We start from the raw sequence: 14,583 nt of genomic DNA on the forward strand, positions 1-14,583 counted from the left end.
CAAATCCTGTCCATATAATGCTTCCACTGTCCTACCACAACAAAGACAGAGATACTAGAGTACAGACTCCTAGTTGAGGAGAAAACCAAGTTCTCCAACAAGCAAAGAAAAGGCCATGACCCTTGCTGTTTTTGTTATATTAAACAAAAACCATGCTTACCATTCTGGCTTGATATCTGTACATGTCCGGATGTAATTCTTTGTTGTTAGAACAAACTCATTATAAAGCACCCATTCAGGCTTGTGGTCAAGAACAGTAGAGGGGTGCAACTGAACCACTTGGTTATCTTTCACAGTTAAGTAATGCCCTGTTCGTTCTAAATGTGCCACCTGAAATCAAAATCCAGTAAATTAATATAATGATCCTGAGAAACTAGTTACAAAAGTATAACTAGTTAGTGTAAAACTAACCATATAACAAAGAAAGGTGGGCTTCATGTTTTGCCTTTTATTTTATAGCTTTTCCTATTTATCACTTAAAAAAAAAAGCTAAAAATCAGCAAAACACAGGCCAAATTCAACTTACAACCTCTATTTATCTAAATACCTTCCAATGTTTAGAGCATAAAAAAAAAAAAAAATCAAAAGAAAACCATTTTGTGAAGCAAGACAATCACATGAAATTCAAATTTTGGCATTCATAAGTTTTATTAGAACACAGAAACACCCATTTGTCTTTGGTTACTGCTCCACTACCAAGGATTATGACAGGCTTTAAGGAGTCCACAGTCATACTTCTATCTGATCCTTCTTGCCTTAAGACTATCTAAAATGAGCTCTCTAGTACCATGTGCCAACCCTGAAGTAGATAAAAGGGAACAGTTACATCTAATTCTTCCCTATAATTCTTTTTGTAAAAAAATCAAATACCTTGACTAGTGACACCTAATATTTAATTAACAAAGAATCAAAAGACAATTGCCCTTTCCAATTCTAGAATTCTGTGCATAAAGACTGTGTGTGAATAATAGAAAATAAACTCAAGTTCATTCAATAAGTATTTATTAAGTACCCACTACGTGTTGGATATTACATGGAATGCTGCTTACAAGAAACTTTATAGAGAACTTGAATATAGCTTTATCAGACTTTTCAGATATTAACCGCAAACTTAAGAAATGTAAAAAACTAAGCTAGTGCATACAAGTTCATATTTAATAAATAATAATGGGCAAGCATCTGGAAAAAAGATTTTTCATGTTCAACTATAGTATTCACCCATTTCTTAATAAGCAAAAGATGTTTTGCCAACATGAGTATTCTTACTATTATTTTGATTCAAGTACAGATAGCCCACAGATCTCCTTTGATCTTTGACTCTAGAATTATGTTTAATTTCACTAAACGGAGCACAAGGAGCCTTAATGTTGGCAGTCTGTTTAACAGACAAAGTCAAAGACAAAGATAAAATGAACAATCAAGCAGGAGATAGAACAAACAACTAAAAATCAATCCCAACTTAAGTAATGGACTATTCATTTTCAATTTTATTATTGGAAGATTTTTTTTGAAATTGTCAAACATAATTTCTCCATATTTTATACCCCTTAAAATAAAATGCTCACAGTAATTAGCCAACACTTTAATTTCAGTTCTGATAGCCTTCCATATTGTACTCTTCAACTAAACTAAATGAAATCTTTTAAATTATTTTTCATCTTTATTGCTTATGCCAAAAGGCATTTTTCGCTTTGCAATGCCCAAGGGTCTTATAAGCAACAATCACTATAAACTATCAATAAAATCTACTCACTGGCAAATTTAAATTTGAGGGTGCTTAGTTTCTAGATAAAGTGAACTGTACTTCTGGATGCACCCAGATTAATTCTTTCCTTTTAGTACTTTTACATTTCCAATTAATATTAAGATCTAGGGAAACCTCAATACATTTACCAAAAGCTGAAACTCATTCACCCCCAGGACCCCCCAAAATTGCCACCAAGTACCCATTTGCTATAACAAAGACTCCTGGAGTAAAAAATGTAATTTTAAAGTTGCATCTAACATAACTCAACTACTAACTTTACCACTTAGGACATTAACTTCTTGTTAACTCATTAGAACAATTTCTAAACACTAATTCAAACAAACTGGATGCAACAACACTTTTAAGATTAACTCTTATTGGTGTTCTTTAGAAACTGACTTTGGCGCTTAGGTGGATTCAAGTGTTTAACAAATCAATTAATATTATGTAAGCATTTAATCATGAATTCTTTTGTAATCTACTTACCTGCATAAAATACCCAGTAACCAAAGCTTTTCTTATGTTAATATAATAGTCCCTGCTTGTAAAGTCAGTACTTCTACGAGGCAAATTAAATCTATCCATAATTCGAGATAGCTGCTGGCGTACATTGTCTGCGGACATCAGGGACCGGTAGTTAATGAAGTTGTCATAACACCACTGAACCGACTCATGATCTAAAAAGTTGAAGGAAAGGAAAAACAGGGGGACCATGAATCATCCACACAGGAATATTTTCTATTAACAAGCAAAACTACATAATCCAGAAGGAAATTTTACCCATATCATTTTCTTTAATCAACTTCCTAAAGACCTGTATGACCTGTCCCATGATTCAAAGTCAGAAACAATTTTAAGAGTTTTAGTCTAGTAGACGTCAAAATAATCACCTTTTTTGTGAACAGACTGATCTACCATTAACTAAACCTTGCTATTTTGAAAAGATGGTTTATTACACAGGGCTAGGTTGAAAAATTTGGTCATGTTATGCCTTGCTAATCTTCAAAGAAAACAGAGCCTTACATTAAGATAACTTAATACAACATAAAAGTTATAAAAATGCAGTGGTTAAGGAGTCTGAAGCAGCAGGATCCTAGGTCTGAGGCCAGCCTCAGCTACTTGAAAGTCTATCTCAAAACAAAACAGACTAGCTAGGGATGTAGTTCAGTGGTGGAGTACTCTAAGTTCAGGCCTCACTTAAAGTTAGAGGAGTATAAACTTCAAACAATTTTTCTAGGCTATTCTTTAATTATGCTGGACTTAAAGACCCCTAAACCTCAAGGGGTTAAAGTTGGATTACAAAACATGTGCCTCTCAGCAGTTTACACGCAAGGTCTAAAATACAAATGATAAAGTTTTCAAGAAGTCTGAAACTTCAACTCATGTTTAATAAGCAAGCACTTAAAGTAATTTCACATTATCAAAATTGTATTTCTCTACTGTGAATCCTTGGTAAATTTCCAACTAACCTACTTCTGCTCATCTAAAGAAAGAGTTCAAAGTAAAGTATCACTAAAAAAATTTTACAATGACATCTTTATGTCCTAAAATCAGTCATGGTAGAAAATTGCATCATTTACTTCACAGGTCCTTAGATAATAAAACTGAGAGGGGTCTTGGGAAATGGGTGGGAATAAAAGGCATAAAATGTTCATGTTCATCATTCTCCAATTACTGTGATATAAATTTTTTTCATGCTAGAATTCTACCCTTAATAATGCACAACTTTGTCTTTAATAGATTTTTAGAGAAAACCAACAGTAAATTCTTATCCAATACAAAATTCATTTCAGAAATAAGAGGGGAGGTAAAAGGGGAGGTAGGAAATAGATCTTTAATGAGTTGAAATATCCATTAATCCATCAAAAACTAAAATAAAAAGACAACTATTTGAAGTTATGCTTTAGAGGTATTTTTATTTGTAACTCCCTTTAAGGAGACAGTTATATCAAATATCAAGTCATTCTCTTTCCTTTGACTTATTAAGACAAGTACACAGATTTGGGTTAAATGCCATCCTCTGTTTTCACCTCCCTCCGGCAGTGGGAAGTATTCATTAGAAAATTACCCCATATGTAGTAACTCAATGCTATAGTTCTAATTCATTCGATACGGGCCTTCTGACTGCACCAGCCATCTTTAGATGTGTACAATTTATTTTGACAGAAAACCCCTTACTTAACAAGCCTTACTTAATTTCACCATCTTAAATATTAAATTTTTAATTTCAAATATTGTACGTATTCATAGCATATAAAAAGCACATACAATGTATATAAAGTAAGCTGTATAAACAGCTTCAGAATATTATCATTCCTTCATATTTCAATTCATCTTCAAAACATCACTATTAAATCCAAATATACTGCCATTCCTAGTTATCAAAAGGTTACATGAGAAAAATATTAATTTCCCAATTTTAAAATAGTCTTTAAAATGTGTTGAGAATAATAGGGTAGAAGGCCACATTGTTATTTCAAAAAATCTTTCAATTATCACTTAAAATAGTATCTTAATAATAACATCAATGGAGATTCTGAGAACCAAGATGGACCGAATCTGTTCCTTTTCTCAAGGGCAGGTTATATGTCCCCTGGTCAACCAGTATGTTGTTTGGCAAACAGGAATATGGGTTTCTTGAACTGACATATCCTGTTAGGGACAGTCTTTAACATCATGCATTAGCAATAAGTGGACAGGAGAGGGATAAAATAAATACACTGAAGTAAACCATGAGCTGGTCTCTACACTGGATTTCTCACCAAGTTTTCTTTGCCTCCCACATTTTCCAGTTTCTTAGATCTGGGAACTGAAGGGCTCCACCCTTTCTTTCCCTAATAGTCAGCAATGCTACTCAAATCATACCAGTGTATGTAAGTAGCAACTGTGCAGCAATTTAGGTGCTGTTGTGTTTCACATATTGCCCATCTACCACTTCTAGGCCACCTCTGCACTACTATCACCTATGGAGATATGCCAGTGTCAACAGGCTTAATTTTAGAAATATAAATGGCATTTTAATGAAATAATAAAAATCAGCCCAAATATAAAAGGTACAAAATTGGGAAGAAAACTTTATAAATGAGAAAAATTTTCTTTACAAGAGCCCATAAACTCACAAAGTGAATGATAATCTAACAATTTTATATAGGACTACCAGTTTTTGGTTGTATCATACATTAGGTTAGCTTTTGGATATGCAGGAACAAACCTTTTCAGATTCTGTTGCAGTTCATTTCTTATTTTTCTCCCTTAAGGTTCCCTCTCATTTAACTTTTATAAATGGTATGTTCCAACAAAAGCAGCTAGTGATAATTTGGTTATTTCATCAGTGTCTAGAGCAAAATTCACAAAACCGTCTTTCTACTTCCAGACACTTAGGTATAGTTTCCAACTTTTTACTATCATTAATTCTGAGATGAAAAACTTTAATCATAGTTATTTTCTGGGTTAAAAAGTATTAAGTTGTTAAGGTAAGAGGTAACACAAAATCTGCTTTTTGTAAAAATCACATAATTTATATTTCAAGCTCCTGTGTATGACTGTGTCACTGAATTGATCCCACAGAGGTAAGGAATATTTTTTCTTTAATTGTTGCCACCTTTACATTAATGTAAGAAAATGGCACCTTTTTCAACATACACAATTCTTTTTTTAAAAATAAAAGGAATAGAAATAAGAGAGAACAAAGTATACAATAATTGAAGAATTTCTGTAAGTCTTCCATTTTTATCACCTTTATTTTTCAGGATTTTTATAATTGGTGTCTACTACTTTGATTATAAACAAACAACTTTGAAAAAGATTGACAATTTCTATTTTAAATGCTAGTCAGGAGTTTTTCTAAAGTACCTCTGGGTTTCTAATGTAGAGTTGTCAGAGATAATAAATGGAAGTGAGATGAAGAAACATCTTATATGCTGGAAATGACATTTAGACAAAAGAGTGCCTTCAATCTAATTTTCACTTACTTTGTTTAAAAGCGTGGTAGACATTCAGCAGTGTCAGATGATCTCCATCTATGTGGGCAAATCTCATCTTGGCCTCATCTGCAGCTTTCTTGGCCTCCGTGGGGCGAACAAAACACTGTGGGACTAAACAAGGTTGGTATGGGCCCAACACAAACGCCCATATCGATGAGTCACGCATTCACAGATAGAGGAACAAGGCCTAGCTAGGTCAGTTCACAGAGCATAGGGCAGGGCAGGATGGCCTCCAACTGCATCTTGGACTGTTTACTACCTTGATTTGGTACATCAACACCTAACCACATCTGTAAGACAAGAGGGTTTCAAAGCTACAGAGTACCTGATTATTTTAACTAGATCTAAAAGTAGGCATCAAAACAGCTATTCTGAAGGCCATCAAGATACTAGAAAGCTCAACTTATTTCAAAAACCAGTGCTGATAGCTCTACCAATAACCAGAATTATGGTGACAATAGCCTTTTTAGTTCATTTCCTAAAAGGCCATCAACTGAACCCCTGAATGGCCGTGCAAGTTAGGAAACTACAGTTGCCCACTGCAGAATTAAAACAACTGTGCAACCAGTCTACTGCCATATTTCTATCAGAATTTGTTCCCTCATTCTCCGGCTATTACCAACTGGTGGGTATCACTATTAGCACTGGTGAGCAGAAGCATATGTAAACATAAAGAATATCAAGAAATCTTGAGTTTGATGATAGCAGTAGTGGTGGAAGGTTAAACCGCCTTAGAATTAAGAATATTAAAAAAGGCTGGGATATTCAGCTAGTGTTCCAGCATTTTAATAAAATGATTAGTAAACAAAGCCCAAAGTTATAAAAAAAAAAAAAAAGGCTTATTTGGATCAAAACCTCAAAATAAAAGGAAACTCCATTATTTAAAAAGTTGACAATTAGTCTGAAACAATCATTATTTTCAAGGGTCATCAAAATATATAACTACAGTATTTGTTTAGAGCCTCAATATTAATTCACATAAAACTTTTAAGTTGTTACAAAGTGTGCACTACATTTTTTGAAATACAACTTTCCTTAATTCACTTTAGCAATTCCATAGTCATAGAAGCAATATGAAAATTCTTAACAAGCTTGGGACTTTTTCAACACATTTTTAAAGCTCTTAAAACTTTATCAGTAAAAAAAAAATAAATTATCAGTTCAGATAAAAGATAATGGGAATAATCAACAACAAAATCAAATACAGTGTGAAAAATACTCTTTCCCATACAGTTTCCCCTTTAAAAAGATGCCAAAGTAGCCAATAAAGACAACGAAACATGATCACAGTAAATATTAAGTCTTGCTTAATAAGTGAAGCAAGGTAATCCATAAAGTACAGAAACGTCTCACAGCTGTGAATGTTAACGTAAACTAGCCACCAGAGTTAGATGGGAATGAATAAGCAGTGTCCCATAAGGCCTCTGATATGCACCTAAAAAGTTTTAAAAAATATTAAGTGGCAAACAAAGCTCAACAGAACTTTTTATTCCATGATTTCTTCCTCACTCCTTATTTTAACACTTTCCACAAATGGCCTGTTTAAAAACTGCTGCACATAAATTTTTATTCTCTAAAAGACAACCACCACTAAACCCTATGTTTTGCACAATTCCTATTACAAGTAAGATTGAGCTATAGTTGGAAGATTTTCAACCTCACCACAATGGCAAATATTAAAGAATATTCTAAACTCAAACAATGGTATTATACAGTATGTCTATATAACACAAATCATCTTCTAACTCTGGCCCCACACTTTCCCTACAAACTAAAATCTTGGGAGAAGTACAACCCTGAGAATCTAGCAAAACATGTAAGAAAGGCAGACAACAACCTACCACCACCTCCGCAAATGAGACTACAATTTAATTAAATGATTCGATACTGCCCTGCCCATCTGCTCTGAGTCTGATCAGTCATAACTCTGAAAGAAAACATTTTAGCTACTTCTTAAATAAAAAGTTCACACCATTAGAATATACCACGCATCTAAACTAAGCCATAATTTTATATTTAGAAAAATTTTCAATTTATCCTTTAATTCCATAGAAGATTTTTAAGTACTCGTGGCATTAAATAGTCAAGATCAATACACCACTCCACAATTAGAAGTTAGTTCTCTCCAGTACTGAAACTAGTAGCATACAATATTTAGATTATCAGTAAAAGCTTAATTTTCTATTTTTAGCTGTAAGAATAACCATTTGTTTGTTAACAATATTCCATCTCCTTTTTGGAAAATCTAAATTTCTAAATTACTAATCATCTGTGGATTACGTTTTACTACTACTAAAAATAACACAAATTCCTCAGCTTAATATTCCAAATTTTCAAAAATTAGCAAGTTTATTAGTATATTTCTTTTACCAACTGCTTTCCTGCCATTGTAAAAGAACATTAATATCTGATTATATTTTAAGCCTAAAACTACTTCTAATACTAAATTTGAAATTCAGGTTTGTTTGACTGTCACTGGAATACACATCTTACATGGAGAAAAGGTTCAATTTAAATATATCGCAGGCTCACTGAATAGTGCCACGTACTAGAACAAAGTTCTTCTTGTACTTTTCAATAATAAACCTCGAAGGTAGCACTGATGGACCTACCAAAGAATTCAGGTACAATTGCATTCAATCTTATTCTTACTGGAATTTTTATTTGCACTCGAGAGAGCCAATGTTTTACTATGTTTTACGCACAAAGACATACTTTACTTCTGTAAGTACTATGTCATTAGGATGCTATTTACAAGGTATTTAGGAAACAAAATGAATTCCTTAAAACCATCTATAAAATTCACTACCATACTAAATATTAAAAAACACAAACAAAAGTGAAGTCCACCCAAACTCTGAAGAGCTGGGCTATTTTTAGTTCCTTTCCCTCTATTACCTGACAACATAGCAGTAATAGATAGGACCTCATTAGAACAGTTGTAGTCACAACTTGCAATAACCATTTTAGCGAGCTGTGGATCTAGAGGAAACTCTGCCATCATGGATCCCAATTCAGTCAGATCTCCATCATCATTTAAAGCAGCCAGATAATTCAAAAGTTCTAAGGCTCTCATCAGAGTTTCAGGAGCTGGGAGGAGGAGGGAGAGAAGGCAATCTATTAGACAAGTTGCCTTAAGCAAGCAAAAATGTGACAAAATGCAAACTATTATTTGCAATCTCATTTTTCATTTTACAGTGGACCTTACTAGAAACTTGAAACTGTCAAATTCAATTATACAGACATAGTAAGTAAACAATGAATCACACAAAATTACAATTTTTTCCTGTAGTTAAAACTGTCTTTGTCTTAAATGTATGTTAATTTATTAATGCATTTATCAAACTATTTTTTCATAAGAAAAATTAGAAAAATGAAATTCTCACATTTTTAAGCCCAGACAAAAACTCAATTAATCTAAACTCCCAGAATAACTTTGAAGGGAGGAAAAAAAATGTGCTCATGTATGTCACACCCTTTTTTGGGGGAGGGTACCAGGGACTGAACTTAGGAGCACTTGACCACTGAACCATATCCCCAGCCCTATTTTGTATTTTATTTAGAGACAGGGTCTGAACTGAATTGCTTAGCACCTCACTTTTTCTAAGGCTGGCTTTGGACTCGTGATCCTCCTGACTCAGCCTCCCAATCCACTGGGATTATAGGCATGTGCCACTGTGCCCGGCTATATCACCCTTTTTGTTGTAATGTTACCATTTTAGACTTATCTTGATGCATGCTAGAAGAAAAGTTAAGTAAAATATTTGATACACATACTAAATAGTATGCCAAGAAACAAAAGATTTAATTTTGGTTAAAAGATCTAATAAAATGTATGATAAGCCATACCTGGTGGATCCATAAAATCAAAATGCACCAAATCATCAATACCAAGTTTCTTCAATTGTAACACAACTGATCCTAAATTAGAACGCAAAATCTCAGGATAGGTGTTATCCTAGCGAGGGGGGGGGGGGGAGGGAAAAAAAAAAAGTTTGTTAGGCTTAACCTTACTAGTCATCCCTACAGAGGCAAGAAATCCTATCTCTGTTCTCTGTCTCAATAGCTATTTGCTACAGCTCATCTGAAAAATACACGTAAACTAGACTAGAGAGAAATCAGATACTTTCCCAAACCATCTTTATAACGCTGGAACTGCTTAGTACTGTCCACCTTAACTCAAAACTGGGGGGTAGGTGTATTGGTAGATTACACCACAAATGTCATTCAAAACTAAGCAGCTTATAAAAAGTAAGGTACATTAAACAAGGCAACTTTTTTCTGGTAACACAATTTAACCTTCCAAATACACAGTAAGAACATGGCAATATGTCTTACCTGCATTTCTGTTTTATAAGCTTTTTCTGTGTAAAGCCTGAAGCATTTCCCAGGTCTGGTACGTCCAGCTCGACCAGCTCTTTGTTGAGCTGAAGCCTTACTAATAGCTGTCACCAAAAGAGATTCAACTCTGATTCGAGGATTGTATACCTATTAGAATGAACATAACAAAAGAACAATTCTCAGCTAAACATAAAACTGGAACCATTAGAAATAGCTAAAGACCACAGCTGATGCCAAAATAATAAATGACCACTGTAAATCAGCTATCCCAAAAAGGAACTTGCTATCTCATGGCCTTTCTTTCTAGCATTCTATTAGTCCAAAAGAGTTAAGCTAACAAGAAAAGATCCAATAACAGAGTTAGCTTACAAAACCTTCACTCCTCCTAATTTAACTTCCTTCCACCATGCTGGACAGTGGAGAATTTTTCCTAAAAAGAAACCTGCAGTTTCAACACCCAATGTTAAAAGTGGACATCACAAAAATTACTTTTAACTTGGTCCATATTGTTAAATATATGCTTTTAATATGTTTCCCATTGATAACATATCTATAAACGTAATCAACTTAATCAAAAAATATGTTGTCTGGGGGAAAAAAAAGTATTCGCATACCAGCATTGTCCAGCAAAAGTGTTCAGTGTCCATCACTGTTAACTAAAGGAGCAGCACAGAATCTATATTCAAACAGTGTGTTCAGCACATGGCAGGAAATCTAATGTTGGATGCGTGAGTCATCTGTAGGGATTGCACTTTATTATCAACCCCTCTCTCCTTAGGTAAGCAAACAAACCAAAATACCCAGTAAACAGACAGCCCAAAACCTTAAGAGGTGGGGGGCTACAATTAAACCAAAAAGTGCTACCTTAACTTCTGAAAGCCAACTAAATGCAAAAGGATCATACAGCAGAAAGAAAACTTAAAATGAAACAAAATAAAAAAGTAATTCTAAAAAGAAATTTTAAGTCATTAGATGAATGGGTGGTAAAAACTGTCACACCAATTTATAAAGTATCCAACTAAAGCACTAAAATACATACCTTCTGTTTTGCAAATCCAGGATCAATCACAAACACCACACCATCTATTGTCAATGATGTCTCTGCAATGTTAGTTGACACAACTACCTATTAAAAAGTACAGTATACAAATTTTTATTACACATCAATAAAGTTAACATGACATTTAAGATTAACCACTACCATGATTTCTGAACCAGTAAATAAATGGAAGTAAAGATTTATCTTCAGTAGTTAATGCTTTATAAGACAAACTAAAATTTAAAAATATAAATTTTAATTTAGCTCAATAGTAATTCCCCTTTCCAACAAAGCTATTCCTTCAGATTATCACTCAACTACACTACATTTGGATTATTCAAACAGAAGTACAACATCAAAAAAAAATACAGATAAGGTCATTAAGTAAATCTAAATTACAGAATGCCTTATTGCTACAACATACTTTAATTAATGACCAACTTCATAAAACATGCATTTCTTTGAATTTTTTTTAAACATTTATTTTTTATTTACAGTTGGACACAATATTTTATTTGTTTTTATGTAGTGCTAAGGATCAAGCTCAGGCTCGCATGTACTAGGCGAGCGCTCTACCACTGAGCCACAACCCCAGCCCTATTTCTTTGAATGTTTACAGACAATATTTATTTTACAAGGAAAATATTCATTTCATTTTTTAAAAAAATCAACATTTTAAACAAAACAGCACAAGAAAAAGCTACAATCCAGTATGAACTGACAGATCGGGCCGGGGCTATAGCTCACTGGTAGAGCGCTTGCCTAGAATGCATGAGGCACTGGGTTCAATCCTCAGCAACACATAAAAATAAACAAATAAAGGCATTCTCTTCATCTACAACTACAAAAAAATTAATTAAAAAAAAAGAACTGGCAGATCATCAGAAATGTAGATGTTTTGGAAAGTATATAGTCTCAAAGTGGTGACATGTAATGTGTTACACTGCATATAAAGCAACTGTTGGGAACCACACATTTGTTACATGGAATAATGTTTAAATCATTTTCATACTAATATGATAGCTTATTTTTGCATGTGAGACCCTTTGCAATTTAGGAAATTGGAGACAGTCCAAGGAACAAAGATACAATTTTCTTCCTTTTAAAACAACAGGAAATGTTACTCTTTTTTAGTATTTTTACCAGAACATCTGATTTTCAGGAACAGATTAATGGCATTCAGCTAGAGACACATGTATATGTAAGCAGTTGACACAGAAGATGAATCAGATAAAGTCTGCTCTTCTAGCTTTCAGTTTCTAAGAGAAGATTAGACATGGATAGAAAGTGTAAATGACACTGGAAGATGTGTTGTGAGATTATAAAGGGGTTATTTCCACAATGAAGACAAAGAAGGTTTTACCAAGAAAATGGCATTTAGGACAGTATTTGAAGGTAAGGTGAAAGCTGCTCACAAAAGAAGAAAAGGCACGAGCCATAAAAGGGTCTGCTCAGAAAAGAATATGTGCCTAAAACTGTCCCATGGGAATATCTAAGAAATGAAAGTACTTCTATTTATCCTTATTCTTTTATTTCTTTAAATTTTTAATTTTGCAAATCAAATGGTTTTAAAACTTCGCAGGATTAATTCCCAGGATTTCGTTACACTATTACTTGGAATTTAATACTAAGAGTCTCATTTTTTTATTGCATACTTGCAGTGGGAGATTTTTTTAAATACTGGCAAGAAACTTTGACATTTATCAACAGGTATTTCATATTACTGAAATGTCAAAAAGGCATCCTTTTTCATTAATTAAAAGGAATGGCAAAAGGCAAAGGTTTCTTAACTAGTTAAGATGATTCTGTGGTTATTACTGAAAGGCATTCTTAAGGATATTTACAGCATATTATCAGAACAGAAGTGAAACAAACTTTCAAGGTAAATAAGGTTGACAGTAGACTCCAGAATAATCCCCAACATTCTGGAATGTTAGGGTTGTGGATTTTTTTTTTTTTGGTCTGTCTGAATCTCAGTGAATCAGTTAATCAAGTCCTAAGCAGATTACAGGAGGCACAATCCAATTAGGAACTGGTCCGAAAAAAGTGATCCTGAATATCAAGATCTAGCAGAAATCTACATAACTGTCATAATAACTGTTATCTTTGCAATAAGTGCTCAAAGAGTCTTTAAAGTACTGTGCAAATCTCACTAACTATATTAGGTAAATAACTCCAAAAAGACTAAATACCACGGTAAAGGTTTGGCATCACTGCAAAAATATGCAGAGGACCCCTCCCCAACTGTCTTCTAATGGGACCCACTTTGATTTAGTTCAGTAATTACACTTTAACACAGTACAACTCAGAGCACTTGTGTTGTTCTACTTGAATACTGTTTGAACACAATAATGCATTTAGGTTAAGCTAGTTTGGATTTTTATTCTCTAGGGAACTCTGTGGAGTTGCCCAATTTAAAGACATTAATTTATCTGCTTGTATACCAAGCTATCTTCAGATTGTGGATCATTAAGTCTCCCTTTAAGACTATAGAACCATCTTCACATGGGCCATTTCCTTTTTTTATTGAGCAATCTACATTCTGAGCCATATTATTCAGCAAGCTATAGGAAAGTTACAAAAAATCAGCTATGTGTATAGATAAAATTAATGAAAACTAAGTATTTTAATCAAAGACTCATTGCTGGATTTAAATAACACCAATTCTACAGAACAATCATTATAAGTCTTGGGATGTCCAGAAGAAGAGATTTACCAATAAGTATAATTTTAAAATAGCCTCCTATAGTATTAATTTACTGAAATACTTGAACAAACTTTAAAAAGCATCAACAGGTAAGAAACACCCTCATACAAATACATTACCGTATTCTCAACCTTTCTCAATAGTTAAAAATTTCAACCTATTATACTATTAGTCCATGTTAGAATCTACTTAAGTGCTCAAATGCCCCCAAAACTTAACTTTCACATAGCCCATATTTAAAAATTCAGTACAAAAAAACTGTTGTTGGTTCTACACAATCAGGTTATAGAATTTATTCTGCATAAACAGAATGAGGAATAAAGAATAACAGTGCCTTATAAAAGGTACATAAATAGGGGCTCAGTTAGAATGCTTGCTTCTCATACAGTCTTCGCTTTGATCCACAGCACCACAAAACAAACAAAAAAACACCATAAAATAAAGGTATAATTACAAATATTTTGATGTTATTTAAAAAACTGTATTAAATATTCAATTTGTTCAAAAACTTGCAATAGTCTCATAACCTATTCTATGCTAGCTGTTATTTTATGTTTGTTAGGAAAAAGTAAACCATTTTACAAAATAGTTATATTTTGTTTTCTCAGCAAAAAGCAGAGCGTAAACCTCTAAATGTTCCTATATAATTTTAAATTAATTATGAACATCATGGTGACAGTAAACACTTCTAGTAACTGGCACAGTAACATTAACAACAGCAGAACTAAGCCTTAGCCCTTACTCCTTCACTCGCCTAAGGTGACTA

At 33.4% G+C, this 14,583-nt stretch overlaps 1 protein-coding gene across 1 annotated transcript in view; it reads right to left on the reverse strand.

Annotated features, from left to right (window-relative positions):
- Dhx15 (DEAH-box helicase 15) overlaps nt 1–14,583 on the reverse strand; it is a 47,883-nt gene that overhangs the window by 1,422 nt on the left and 31,878 nt on the right. The window contains exons 7-13 of the mRNA XM_076863868.2: nt 11,111–11,197; nt 10,069–10,218; nt 9,580–9,688; nt 8,629–8,820; nt 5,719–5,841; nt 2,234–2,424; nt 161–330 (exon numbers count right to left, since the gene is read on the reverse strand). Of these exons, the coding sequence (XP_076719983.1) occupies nt 161–330; nt 2,234–2,424; nt 5,719–5,841; nt 8,629–8,820; nt 9,580–9,688; nt 10,069–10,218; nt 11,111–11,197 (1,022 nt within the window). The remainder of the gene's footprint in view (nt 1–160; nt 331–2,233; nt 2,425–5,718; nt 5,842–8,628; nt 8,821–9,579; nt 9,689–10,068; nt 10,219–11,110; nt 11,198–14,583) is intronic.

The sequence above is a fragment of the Callospermophilus lateralis genome, chromosome 8 (assembly GCF_048772815.1).
Source record: "Callospermophilus lateralis isolate mCalLat2 chromosome 8, mCalLat2.hap1, whole genome shotgun sequence".
NCBI lineage: Eukaryota > Metazoa > Chordata > Mammalia > Rodentia > Sciuridae > Callospermophilus > Callospermophilus lateralis.